The sequence below is a fragment of the Trachurus japonicus genome, chromosome 11 (assembly GCF_045865225.1).
Source record: "Trachurus japonicus isolate A0001 chromosome 11, Traja_1.0".
NCBI classification, from domain to species: Eukaryota; Metazoa; Chordata; class Actinopteri; order Carangiformes; family Carangidae; genus Trachurus; species Trachurus japonicus.
The window spans coordinates 31,094,927-31,108,222 of record NC_140917.1 but is presented as its reverse complement, the minus strand read 5'-3'; the positions used below and the strand labels follow the sequence as shown (position 1 = coordinate 31,108,222).

The 13,296-nt window shown below is 42.8% G+C and overlaps 1 protein-coding gene across 1 annotated transcript in view; it reads left to right on the top strand.

Annotated features, from left to right (window-relative positions):
* Positions 1 to 13,296, top strand: part of LOC146979083 (ubiquitin-conjugating enzyme E2 E2-like) — an 86,891-nt gene that overhangs the window by 9,208 nt on the left and 64,387 nt on the right. Inside the window, exon 3 of the mRNA XM_085792279.1 lies at positions 6,698 to 6,748. Coding sequence (XP_085648405.1) covers positions 6,698 to 6,748 — 51 coding nt within the window. The remainder of the gene's footprint in view (positions 1 to 6,697; positions 6,749 to 13,296) is intronic.

Here is a 13,296-nt window from a genome sequence, read left to right as displayed (position 1 = left end):
GCAGGTAGTGGCTTTCCCTTGTCCTCTTTGGTTATAAAGCAGCCATGTTCTATGTTATTTTTAATTAATCAAAAGCGCAGCCTATTGAAAAATGCACACAGCCCGTTTTCAGAAACTCTGCCCACATTATCTAAAGTGGATTGCAGTAGAGCCACACCCCAGGTTCTGCAGACCTTGCCAGCTGTGAGGCAAGGAGGAAGCACAGGGCATATTTTATAATATAAATCATATTGCATGTAGACAGTCTGTGTATGTGACAACTTGTCTCTCTCGTCTCCCACAATTGCTACAGGAGGCTTTTTTGGTCTTCTTCAGGGAGAACTGTGAGTAAGGAAATGTAAAAAAAAAAAAAAAAGTGCTAAAATATGGGTCTTGGTATGTGACAGTTTGCAAATGAGACATTACGTGTCTGCGTCCTTCGGAGACGGTGATTTGAAAGCCTATTACGTCACAGCGTCACGATACAGCGTCCCAATTGGAAGGCTCCTCCAAGTCCGGCCGACAAATCCGGCCGTCCCTTGCCTGTTCTTGGACAAACCGCACTTGTCCTTCATGGCCTCCCGTATCCCAAGATTCTTTGCACGCCGTTGATTATTAGCCACCTAGCATGCCAGCTATCAGAATGTTGAGGTGACTCGGCGCTGTCGCCATGGTAGCACCGCTTTGCAGCCGGCTTGGAGGCGTGGTCACCCGCTGTTCAGGGCTCTGGGGGGGAAAAAGCATCAATATGAATATAACTGCTTTCTTCCCATTCAAAATCATTTTTTTCCCCCTAAGTGGATGTTGCAAAGCATTTGTAGTGATATTTTGAGCATTGAGCCCCCATTACTTCACTGTTTAACTGCAGTGTAGCGCAGCTAGCAGGAGGAGAGCTCGGTCCGGTCTGCACATACGTATGTTTCTCTGATTTTTTTCCTATGGTCGCACACGGTGACCTAGAGCTGTAGAGCGTTACTTAAGGTGCGTTCACACTGGACCTTTTATTTTTGTCGCTGACAACAAGTTTACATAATAGGCTAAGTCGATGCAAACGAGCGACTGAGCGTTTAATTGCTCAGGCGAAAAATCGCTGGGGCTCCGAGCGACGGAACGAGAAATCGCTCTGTCGCTCGAGATGAGAAATCCTAACTCTCCGGCCGCCAGTCACTTGTCGCTCAGCGCTGATTGGCTGCCGTAATCTATGCGTAACTATGACAACTACTGAAATCCTTTAACTGTGTGTACTAGGGGTGTGACGAGATCTCGTGCCACGAGATTAAATTCAACGATATTTCTAAAAATCTGTCTTGCGATGTTGTTTGCACTTGAAAAAAATAAAGGAATATTTAATTTTATTTTAACTTTTATAAATTTTAGTTTTAGTTTCAATTTGTGGAAGAAGTTTATTAAAAGCTCATGCTTACATCTTGCATGTGAAGAGTTATAATAAAACATTTCAAAATGCATGTGCAACTTGGTTAAATAGAAGTCTGTTGGTCCAGTCATATATTTTGTCATTGTAGGTCTCTTAAAATCTCGTCTCATCTCGTTCTCGTGAACCCAATATCGTGTATCATCTCGTCTCGTGAGATGAGTGTATCGCCACACCCCTAGTGTTTACATTTGAGACTTGAGACTGTTGCTACTATAATTACAATTGATTGACAGACATCAGTTTATCTTCTTCATAAATAAATAGCAAGTTGATCATGTGCGTCAGCTATCATCATCCACTCATCCTGCAGATACACACAGTTCAACTTCATCCTCTCTCTTGGTAACAACAGTTAACACATTTGACCTGAGACCTGTGAAGCAGTGAGCCGGTTCAGTGTAATGAGAGTAAGCATCACGTTCCTCTGCAGTGGGACTCTGGCTTGTCTATTCTTTGCCACATCAATGCTGAAACAATATATCATGTCAACATTGACTTGAGCTTGTCTTTCTTCTCCCTCTCTTCCAATAGCAAATCATTTTTATGCCCCAGCTAACAAACAACAGAGTGAACAGGCTTCACGATCAATACGAGCAGTTGTTTAGTTTTATTTATTTTTTGGGGGGTTATGCCATCCTTGAACATTTTGAGGTAGAGAAAGCAGAGAAATGTGAAACCAAGATGCGAGGGGAACGGAAATGGAAATGAAAGGAAATCTCTAAGGGGTGTTCAGTACAGAATATGTCATGTTTGAACTTGGCAAGTTGAATTAAGTGTAAGGCTGTGAGGACACAGTGGTGTGCCGTCTGTAACTGGGTCAGTGTGGTTGGTGCCTCAGTTCAGCCAGGCTGTGGTGATCACCAGGGATGTTCCTAATGACTGATTTCCCTGCTGAATAGAGGGAATGTGACATTTGGACAACTTGACTGCTTTATCAGAGACATCTGCAGCTAAACACCAGCCAGGTTCACATGCAGACTTTTTTTTTTTACATTCTGATTCAAATTGTTCTGAATGACGATTTCATGTCAACTGCTTACTGTATATTTGATTTGCAGAAAAAGTGTGAGCAGACAACACTCTGTCTGTTTCACCGTTGACATGATCTAATTTCACTCTTGGGAGAAGGAAAATTCTACCCTTCTGAAACCAAATGAAACACCATTTGGTTTGGGCCTGTATAGGTGTTAATACAGTATGGAGGGTCTTTCTTTATTCAGTTTGGTCATCTAAACCAATTCTAAATGGAACATTTGGCTCCGTAAACCCAGCTTCTGTTGTACTGGTTTGCCAAGTGTGGCTAACGTTGGCAGTGTTAGCACCAGCAGCCTTCTTACCTGGCAGGTTAATGACCATATGTCTGTTGTGCTGAATGTGGTTATGCATCGCTCTGGTACTGCCATACTGTACTGTATTTTAGTAAAGGTAACAACGTCAACATTTACTCTTTTTGTTGACTCATCATTCACATCAACACAAGGCTGCAATATAACTAAAGAGGCACTCGTAAATAGGATATACAACATTTATCTACTACCTGCTACCTACTGCAGATTTCCACTGCCTCAAAAAAGCCCAGAACATCATAAACCCCCCCGTGACTCCCTGTGTGAACCATCAGCAGACAGTAGCGATCAATCACAGCAAGGACAAATAGATTCAGAAACAGCTTCTACCCTACAGCAATAACCACACTTAATAACACTGCTGTTAGTGTAATAAAATAAAGGGAGTGTGTAATTGTCAGGTGACAGAATGTACAGTATACAAAAAGTGTGTTTATTTTGGCTACTTTTTTTGTTCTACTTTATAGTTTTTCTTACGACCTTGAAGTTGCTCTGACTGGTTTGGCGTTTTTTATTTTTGTTGTATTGTATTGTATTGTATTGTATTGTATTGTATTGTATTCTACCACGGTTGTTGACTGGCTAACAATCATGTGACCTGGTCCACTAGCTCCTAGGGGTGACTTTTTTTTTTTTTTTTACTGATGCATGAGCAAATGACTTTACTAGTAGGGATAATACAGGGATGCAAACAGCGCGCCGAAAAGCGAAACTCGCTTTTTTCATGACCAATTAGGTGACTTGTGTGAATCGTTCAGATCCGAAGAGTTTTTGTTTTGAGGGGAGGAGGGGGGGTCTCAGTGTCTCAGTGTCTCAGCTGGGGTCAGTAAAATGTTTTTCTAACAGGCTGACAGTGACAATCACGTGAAACTGAGGCGAACTCATTCATGGTTGTCTCTGATTATACTGATAACAGCCTACCGTCATGTAGACGCGACATGCGCGCTCATTAAAGCGGCGCGTATCCGCGTGCAGTCGGTGCGACGGCGACGCCGTTTTCCCCCCGTGGAGCTGTGCACCGCGGACATGCACGGTTCCCTACGTTGCTGTATCAGGCAGGTGTTTCCACGGAGCTCTGCCCCGTTTCAGAGGTGAAGGAATTCTCTAAAGACGTCGCCTCCGCGATGTAGAATGTGTTCAATTAAAGTGAAACTAACACATTATATTAGGGCTGGGTATTGTTGAGAATCTCACGATTCGATTCGATTTCGATTCATTAGGTCACGATTCGATTCGATATCGATTCGATTCGATATTGATTGAAATGCTTCGATATCGATTCAGTATCAAGCAGAAATACACAAATAAGAGTACCAGATTTTTTTTTTTTTTATAATTATTTGTTTAGTTTCATGCCTTATGAACAGCCATAGTATAACTCATAGCCTAACAAAATATGACACTGCTTTAACACTGAACTACAGTGCAGCTAAATTTTAATTAGGCTATGTGATACTTTCCTCTTGGAAAATAACTCATAACATTTTGAGTAATAAAACAATACAAAACAATATTATTAATAATAGTTGACTGCACAACTGAAAATATTGTAGCGACCCCGCAGTAATGTTCTTGTTATGATGTTTAAGTTCTGTGATTTCTGACTGACTGTCAATGTGTATGGTACGGGCAGGTGGGATGAGAAACTGAGGGGCTGGGGTGAGTGTGAGGAAGACAGAGTCCTGTCTGTGTGTAGGTGAGTGAGTGAGGAGGAGCAGAGGAAGAAGTGAGAGCAGCTGTCAGATAAGTTCAGGGTTTCCCGCAGCGCTTTCCTGTTAAGGCAGCCGCCTTAACAACAAAGAGCTGCCGCCTAAACTAACGTCTTAAAAAAAAAAAAAAGTAGCGATATTCGCCGCCGCCGCCCCACCCCCCCCCCCCGTCGGACGATGGCCGCATCCTCTCACACACATACACACCACAGAGAAGCACGCATGCATAACAGCAGCGCGTGTTGAAAGCGAAAGTTAATACGGCACGGCGCGGTGCGTCCCTCCCCCGACGATCGATCCCCGCTGCTGCTGCTACTCACTCCCATATTGTTATGGTTTGGTCTAGTGCGGCCCCCGTCCGTACAGCGCGAATCACACGAGGGTGTTGCTCGCAGCGCCCCCACTGGCCAGGGGCTTGAATCGATTCAGAAGATTGCTGAATCGATATTGAATTGCAGAGAAAAGAATTGCAATGCATTGCTGAATCGATATTTTTACCCAGCCCTACATTATATAGGCCTATATGTCTATTACACACTGAATGAGATATCCCATGTCTTTATTTATTCAGTTTATGTTAATAGTAATAATTATGACTAACATTCAGTGAAGACCTAAAAATCAGTATCTCCAAAATGGAAATATTGCAAAGGAATTTTAATCTAGAAATGTTGGCCTTCTGAAAACTATGTCCATCTATATGCACTCAATACTTGGTTGGGGTTGAACTACTGGAAATTGACTTTTCCGTGATATTGTAATGTAATCATTTGTTAATGATGAACCCCCCCGGGAAATTCCTCTCTTTTTTGGTCCTGACCTGTTTGCATCCCTGATAATATCAGTATCCAAGAGTTTCTTTTTTGTAACTGCTTATTTAAATATCAAGCTCATTTTTGGGACCTGAGAAGCAGCAGCTGAGGAAACTGTCTCGTCTTGAGTTCCATTTAGTGCCTGAGCCGAGCGCCGCATCTGGGCCTGATATTAATCAGTAGATGGAGTTTTCCCACTAGCTCTTCAGCAAGCCATCATGAACCAGATGTCTGTGAAGTGCTCAGGAAAAATGTAAATTTCACCATCTACAGCTCCGCCACGATCTGCCGATCTCTGCATTTTCCCCTCTCACCAGCGAGCAGGAGCCCCAGATACCTGAGCTCCTTCACCCCGCCTGCTGAGGACATGAAACGCAGAGGAGAGAGTACCCATAAGCATTTAAAGGGATAGTTCAACATTTTGGCAAATTCGCCTATTGCCATAATCCCCATAGACTTAGCAGTAGGTTCATTACCTTTAATTGTCGGTGCATGCTGTTTGTAGATCGGCGGGGCAGAGACGTGAGCTCTGCACGGCACAAGGTATTTTCCCCTTTCCCTCGTCAAACTCATCAAATACACAATCCAACAACTCCAAAACGCCCTTGTGGACAAGTTGTGACCTGCACATTCACCACGCTATGAAATCGAGGCAAATGCATTGCATAGCTGGAACTACATTCCAGACACGGCTGCTGGGCGGAGTGATTTCAAAAGCGCAAGTAGTTCAGAGTACTCATGTGTCGTAATGTTACATAATTATACATTATTATCTCATAGCGTGGTGAATGTGCAGGTCACAACCTGTCCACCAGAGCGTTTTGGAGTTGTTGGCAATAGGCGAATTTGCAAAAATGTTATAACTATCCCTAAAGCTGATTGGCTAATAGCAAAGTAGAATACCTGGCTGCAATTCCTTGTATGCAAATTAGTGGTATTGTAATGAAATGAATACTTCACCCAGGGAAAAGGCTGATGCCCTGACAGGCTATTCATTAAACCTTTTCTATGTGCTGAGTGTGGAAAATCTCCCAACACCTTCCTGAAAGCATAAGGGCTGAGACAGTCACAGGACTGTGATCAGCAAGCGGCAAAATTAATTTGCCCAGATGCATCATATACATTTCCTTTATGCGACATGGCCATTTGATATCAACATCAATTCACACTCACGAGGGTTTAGAAAACGGCAAATATTTAGCCGCGCATCCCCGTGTTGATCTTGCGTGACGGGACTTATTCCATGTGTTCAATCACAGCGCTCTGGAGCTCATTAGAAAATCAATGAGGTGTTCACTGTGTACACTTACAGATTGATTTTACAGTCAGGGTTTATACAAATGTCCTCTTGTGTGTGTGTGTGTGTGTGTACTGTATCTGAGAGTGTGATTATAACACAGATCTCTGTCGTTTCAGAATCCAGAAGGAGCTAGCAGAGATAACCTTGGACCCGCCACCAAATTGCAGGTAGGAGCCTGTTGATTGTGCACCATGCCCCGACACCTGAGGCACTTGTGTGTGTGTGTGTGTGTGTGAGGCAGTGTGAATGGATTGTGCTGGCTCAGTGAGTCACATGAATAACACAGGTAGATTACTGTAGCACTGTTTGCTCTGGCTGAAGCCTAATGAATGGACTTCGGGTGGAAGCAGCGTGAGGCATGAATAAGAAAATAATGATAATGATGTTATAGCTCTTGATTGCCAATGTTTACCACCAGCATCGCTGTAGCAACAGTCGACAGCCGCGTCGGCTCGCGCTCCCCCGAGGGGATGGAAGACATTCTGCTGCTGAGGCTTGACTGGTTTGTTTTGCTGCCTGAGCCGGTCTCCTGCCGCTCAGGGTTTCAGTCGGAGCGCTCATTGTGCCGGGCTTTCTGTCGAGTCAGCGCTTGTTATTCTTCTTAAACTGATGACTTCTGGTGCGCGGTGTCAGAGAGGGGAGAGGGGAAGGTGGAGGTGCGACGGTGCCGAGCTCTGACACCGTGGGCAGAGGAGCCACTAAGTGATGTGGGGGCGCAGACATTTCCTGCCGCTGTGAGAAAGCAGGGAAACTCAGCGATGCATGGGTTCTCTCAGGCTGGTAGGCAGAGCGGCTGGCTGTCGTTACTCCAAACTGTTTTAAACCCAACCGACCCAACAGCATTTTCTCCTCCAACGCCAGTTCTGATACCTCAGCTTTGTGTTTTTCGCCCCAAATGTAAAACCCACAAACCTCAGTGTGTCACATTAGAATCAATCAGATGTGTAACATAAGCCTTTGTAGACAATCATATATCATCATTCTTTGTACGTGCAGACTTAGAAAGTCCCATACAGTATAAAGGTGGAGGTCCAAAACTTTATTGTCCATTGCAAGAGCAGTGGAAATTCATCTTTGACATGGCTCTCAGAAATTAAAGGTCCAGTGTGTAATAATTGTCAAGGTTTATTGGCAAAATCTGAATATACTACCCTTCAATATATTTGTATTTGTATAATCACTATAAAATAAAATTCATTTGGTTTTCATAGCCTTATAATTCTTCTTTTATATATACATATAACTATATAGTATACTACATATACTCCCAGTCGTCAAGTTTTTTGTCCTCCGAGGCCACCGTCACTTTGCCGACGGGAGGGGTGAGTGCGAGTGAGCGAGTAAGCACTGCAATCTAGAATCTGAATGCTAGATATCACAGTTTTACACACTGGACCTTTAAGAACACATGGTTAAAAAGATATTAAAAAACACAGCTAAAAACAGCATGTGAAATTGTTTGTATGGTACACAAATAAATTGAAATGCTGACATTGTACATTAGGTCCAAATTCTATATAAAGATTAAAAAAGTGGCAGCGCCTCAGTTCAGAAACTGAGCCTTAAAACCAGCCATTAGGACTTCTGTAACTTTGTGATGTCACAACAAAGCAGCCACAGCTCTTAGACATGCTCCAAGTTAAACTCAACCCCCACATTTACCCTCCACAGTCTGTGGGCTGGTGTTGTATACAGATCTGATAAACATCACTGAGCTGCTGCACGCAGACGCTGCAGCGACTGTTCTCAACAGACTGTCATTTAGCTTCATTACAGCTGCAGCAGCTCTTCATCCTCACAGGCCTACACTGACCTGTGACTCTAACACCGCCTGATTCCTCAGCACGGCTTTAATTACACATCCACTGTCTCTCTTCCAATATTATGACACCTAAACTAATAGCACGTGCAGCTTCCCATCTGATGGCTGCAAAATTAATTATCGGCTTTTTAAAAAATATTTATGAACTGTATTTAATGTGGAGGGATTTTCTTATTCCAGTTGCGAGAGGGTCCTCATTAATGCGATGTAGCTTTAATCCTCCTTTTGTTCAGCATGGATTAAGCTTTAATATTAGTTTCTCTGCAGAGTTTCAATGGAACTTCATAAGAATTTTCAGGAAACACAGTGTCAGGCTTTACTAACGCTGGCTGACCCTCAGTGGCCCCTTTCAGTTTACAGAGTTTTAGGCGCAGTAAATGCATTTATAATGAAGCAGGTGGAGGAGGTGAGGAGAAGAAACGGTTGCTATAAATGAAAAGTGCAGAAGAGACAAGCTGTATTAAATGTAGATGTTGATCAGCCACAACTGGCAGCAATCCCAGTCCAGCAGATAAGAACGGTAAATCTCAAATGATCCCTGGGAATTTTTCATAAACCTGAGATTAACCTGGCCGGCAAAGAAATCTCACAGGCCTGATAACAACTGGAGAACAGCCAGAACCAGAGTTCAGGTTTAATAACGGACACTGTTGCTATTTCCTCTGGAAACTGTTCAATCATTTTTTTATACCTGGCATGAGTCAGTCTGGAAAAGACAGTGTGTCACCTTAGTGGTCCTTCAGCGCTGAAGTCATCTCTGGCCTCGTGTTGGAGACGTGGATTGGATCTAATCTAGATTTAAAAACTGAGAAACTGGTATCTGATTGGCTCTCAGTATCAGCTCAAATAATATCTGATAAAAGAAATAAATGTCATATTGCTGTTACTAAATTTAGGTGATGCCCCACCCAGAACTGAGGTGGACCAGATGATGAGTTTCTTTTTCTAATGAATCTAAGAACAAATCTCTCTCCAACCTTTGTTCCTCTGAGAGCTACTTTTACAAACTGAAAATGGCAGAGAGCTACTCATGTTTTGTAACATTCATCCTTTACATCCGTAAAGCAAAACTGTGTTTACCACTCTTCGTGGAAATAGTCTGTTTTTAGCCTCTACCGTACTGATAACTGAAATTATTAGATTCGGGTATTGTTCCTATATGAAATGAGGCTGAAAATCACAGGACATGTCTGTTCTGATGATACAATTCAGTGGTTCTGAAATGTGTGTTTCTCTTAATACACATTCTACATCTGGGGGCAGAGCTCCGTGGGAAACAGTAGGGGAGAAGCTGGACAGGGAACTGGGATTTGACACCGAACATTTGAAATCAAACACTGAGTTAGTGTTTCAGCAGGTGAGATCCAGTATTGTCAGAGTTGTTGGATCTTCCCCCCGGCCCCTGCTCTCCGCTCTCCAAAGACAAGGCTGATCTGGCCAAAGCAAGCCGTTATGTTTCCTGGGGGGGGAGAAAAATTCACGTGTAGAAAATTAAATTTTTTGGCGTCCTTCGTTAAAGAATGTCTGCGCCTAACGGAGCCTTTGTGACGGATGGATTGAGCGCGACCGTGGTCGGGAGCCCCTTCGATCAGAAGTGAAAACATGAGGCTGGAGCTGCTGGAGCGTCTTTCACAGGGAGTCAGACATCCAAGCCACCGGAGGCGCGGCGCTGCTTGAAATGTAGATTTCTGTATTCATATGCACCTTGGGGTATTTGCCTCACTCTTAACAGCTCCTGATCCCCCTCCCCTCCCCACCACACACACACACACACTGTCACATCCCCCGTGTTTGATATACGCCACACATTTCAACCACAACAATTCCGATTCAGCTCGCTCTTTTGTGCGAGCGACGGCGCACAATCGCACATTGTGAACATCCAAACCCCCTTTCCCCTTAAACGGCACTGTACCTCCCCTCACACTGTCACACACACTGTCTGCCCCGAACAAAGGGCTCCACGTCTCCCCAGCCCTTTCTCCACCTACTAATTGATCTGACAGTGTTAAATAGGCTGTGCTCGCCCAAAGACATCAGATGTGAGGGGCAATGAACGGACGCTGTGATGCAGCTCATTACCCCACAGGCTCCGGCTCGTCTTTTTCTCTCCTCTCCCGCCAGAATAAAGCGCAGCTCATGATCACAGCAGCTCCAGAAAAACATCCTCTCTGGCTCATTTTGTAGACTCGCTCCCTCAACAGAAGGAATGCTTCTGTAATTCCTCTCGGGAGTGAAAAAAAAAACACCTTTAACTTTTAACACTTTTAACGTGCCTTGTTTTCCTTTGGCTTCATTTATTTAAAAAAAAAAAAAGGGCTGAGTGGAACATTTGGAGCCGTATGAGGAAATATTTTTCATCAGTCTTTTTAATCATCTTTGTCACACTGCCAGAGAGTAATTAATTGAATGTGACAAGCGCTCTGGAAGGGTATGTAAATAGCCCCCACACCAGACACATTATATTAGCCCGGTGCTCGGTCGCCTTCCTGGACTGTGTGTGTGTGTGTGTTTTCCGTAATTACCATATCCTTTCATGATAGTCCTGGCAGCATTTTGATAAGAATCCCCCATCGGCTGAGGGGAAACAATATGTGGATTCCAAAGGGGAATTGGCAATTCTCTCTCCCCATCATTCATGCACCCTCTCTCTTTCTCTCCCTCTCCCTCTTAATCCCAGTAAGATTTAGGAATAACTTCCCACTGAATCTCAATACCATGTTAGGAATGAAAGTAATAAGGCAGAAGAGAGAATGAGTGGGCTGAATGAGATGCAAGATTTAAGATTCAAATCACTTTATTTGTCCCCAAGGGGCAATTTAAAAGGGCAGCTAAAAAAACACAAACAGACACTGATTTATAAAGTGCATTTTGTCAGTTTGTGTAGCTGCATCAGTGCTTGTATTGGTTGTTTAGTTGTTGGAACTGGACAGGCCTGGGGATGAAGGTTGTCTTCCTCCTGTGTGTCCTGAGGGGAGACACTGAGACAGAGAGGGACGTAAACTCTTTCTGTGACGGTTAGGCTTTAGTTAGGATCGACTCCAACACCGCTGCTGTAAAGTGCTGCTTTACTTCTCTGACAGAAGATGACAGATGTTGAGCTGTGGTGATGATTACACATTTTCATCTAACTGTCATAACAAGGCAAAAAAAGGAGAAGAAAATGTGAATTATGTGTATGCAATCCAGGCTGATGCTAATGAGCGTTGCTTTAATTCCATCAAATTAATAAGTGATTAGAATTGCGCAGCACTGTTGTTGTGTGTGGGTGTCAGCTAATATTGACTAAATTCCTCCTGAGCTGAAAATAAAGATATAGGCTACACTTGGCAGCAGTGTGCATTTCGCTGACATTGATCTTTTACTTAAAAACTGATCTCAGCCCAGGAGTGTCCCTCATTTGGTGCTGGGGTTTTTTTTTGTTTTGTTTGTTTTCACATGAAACCAGTCTAAAACAGGAAGTAGACTAGTCCTCTTCGCCGAAATTACACAAAAAAATCTCTGTCTCTCTCTCAGCTGTGAATGTCATTACGCTGCTGTTCCGTGTTCTCTTTAAGTGCTTTAATGGTACTTCAGCCTTCCATTCAACAAGAGCAACATGTCAATGCAACTGAAGAAGTATGAAATGGAAATATGAAGCCTATTATTATTCTCGTTATAGATTAGTCATCAAGTATTTTCTTGACTCATTGCTAAATATCGTTTTTCTATAGGTTAGGAGCCCATACGTGTATTTAATGTAAATACATTTAATTTTATACAATGAAATAAATCTACATGTGAAATAAAAACATAATCAAAAATGATATGAAACCTGCTGACATTTGTAAATTGGTTGATAAGTTTTTATGAGTAGAGTACGAGTCAGACCACTGTCCTATTTAAGCCCTAGTTATTTGTACAATGTTTGAAATGGCTGATAATAAGAAAAACATATATAAATACATGACACATTTGTGTGTTGCTTTTATCAACTAAATTATAGGTATTTAATACATGAATTTGTGTTCATATGATATATGTAATTTATTCCTTCATGTCTGTTATTTGTAACATTTCCGTTTGGGAAAAAAAAAGAAAAATACCCATTTCAATTTCCAAGTTCATTTGTCTTGTTTTGTCCAGTCAACAGAACCAGTAGCTTTCCATTTTGCTAGAGTCTAAGACCAGAGGTGGAGGAAGATTGGTGGTTTTGGTTGATTTCTTATGTTCAGTATTTGATAGTGGTGATTTTTGCCACTATTATTTTTTTTTTTAGCACTATAATGGCCACACTTGAGTTTGTGTTGTGTAGCTGTGGTCAGTCACCTCACCTGAAACAGAGAGCCCTGTTCAGCATCCTGGAAAATAAACAAACTGTTAAGAGGTGGCACATTAAAGGGGACATACAGTATTATGGAAATATCATTTTTTGAAGGCTCTTTAACATATATTTAGGTGTTTGTCTTGGCTTCTGGCCTCCAAAGTGAGAGAATTGATCATTCATTTTCAGACTCCCTAGGTTGAAATCTATGTGGTTTTTACGAGCTGTTCCCTCTGTTGTCTGAAAAGATGTAACTAGTTTTCCAATTTGCATAACCCCACCCCTACCTGGAGGGCGGGGCAAGCTGTGGCTCATTTGCATTTAAAGGGACAGATACTGAAACCAGCCGTTCTGAACAGGGCTGTTTAGAGAGGATGAAAAGAGCTGTGATGTTTGATCCTTGAGGTGTTTTGACCAAAGCATGTCACAGACATGTCTTTAAGACACCTGGGAACTATTTTAATTTGTGGAAAAGGGGCAGAATATGTCTCCTTTAATGTGATGGGACAGTTGTGTAGACGAGCTCCTCATCAGTGAGTCTGAGTGTGACGGTGATGGTTAGTGGCGTTGGCTCTAAATGAGCTGCATCG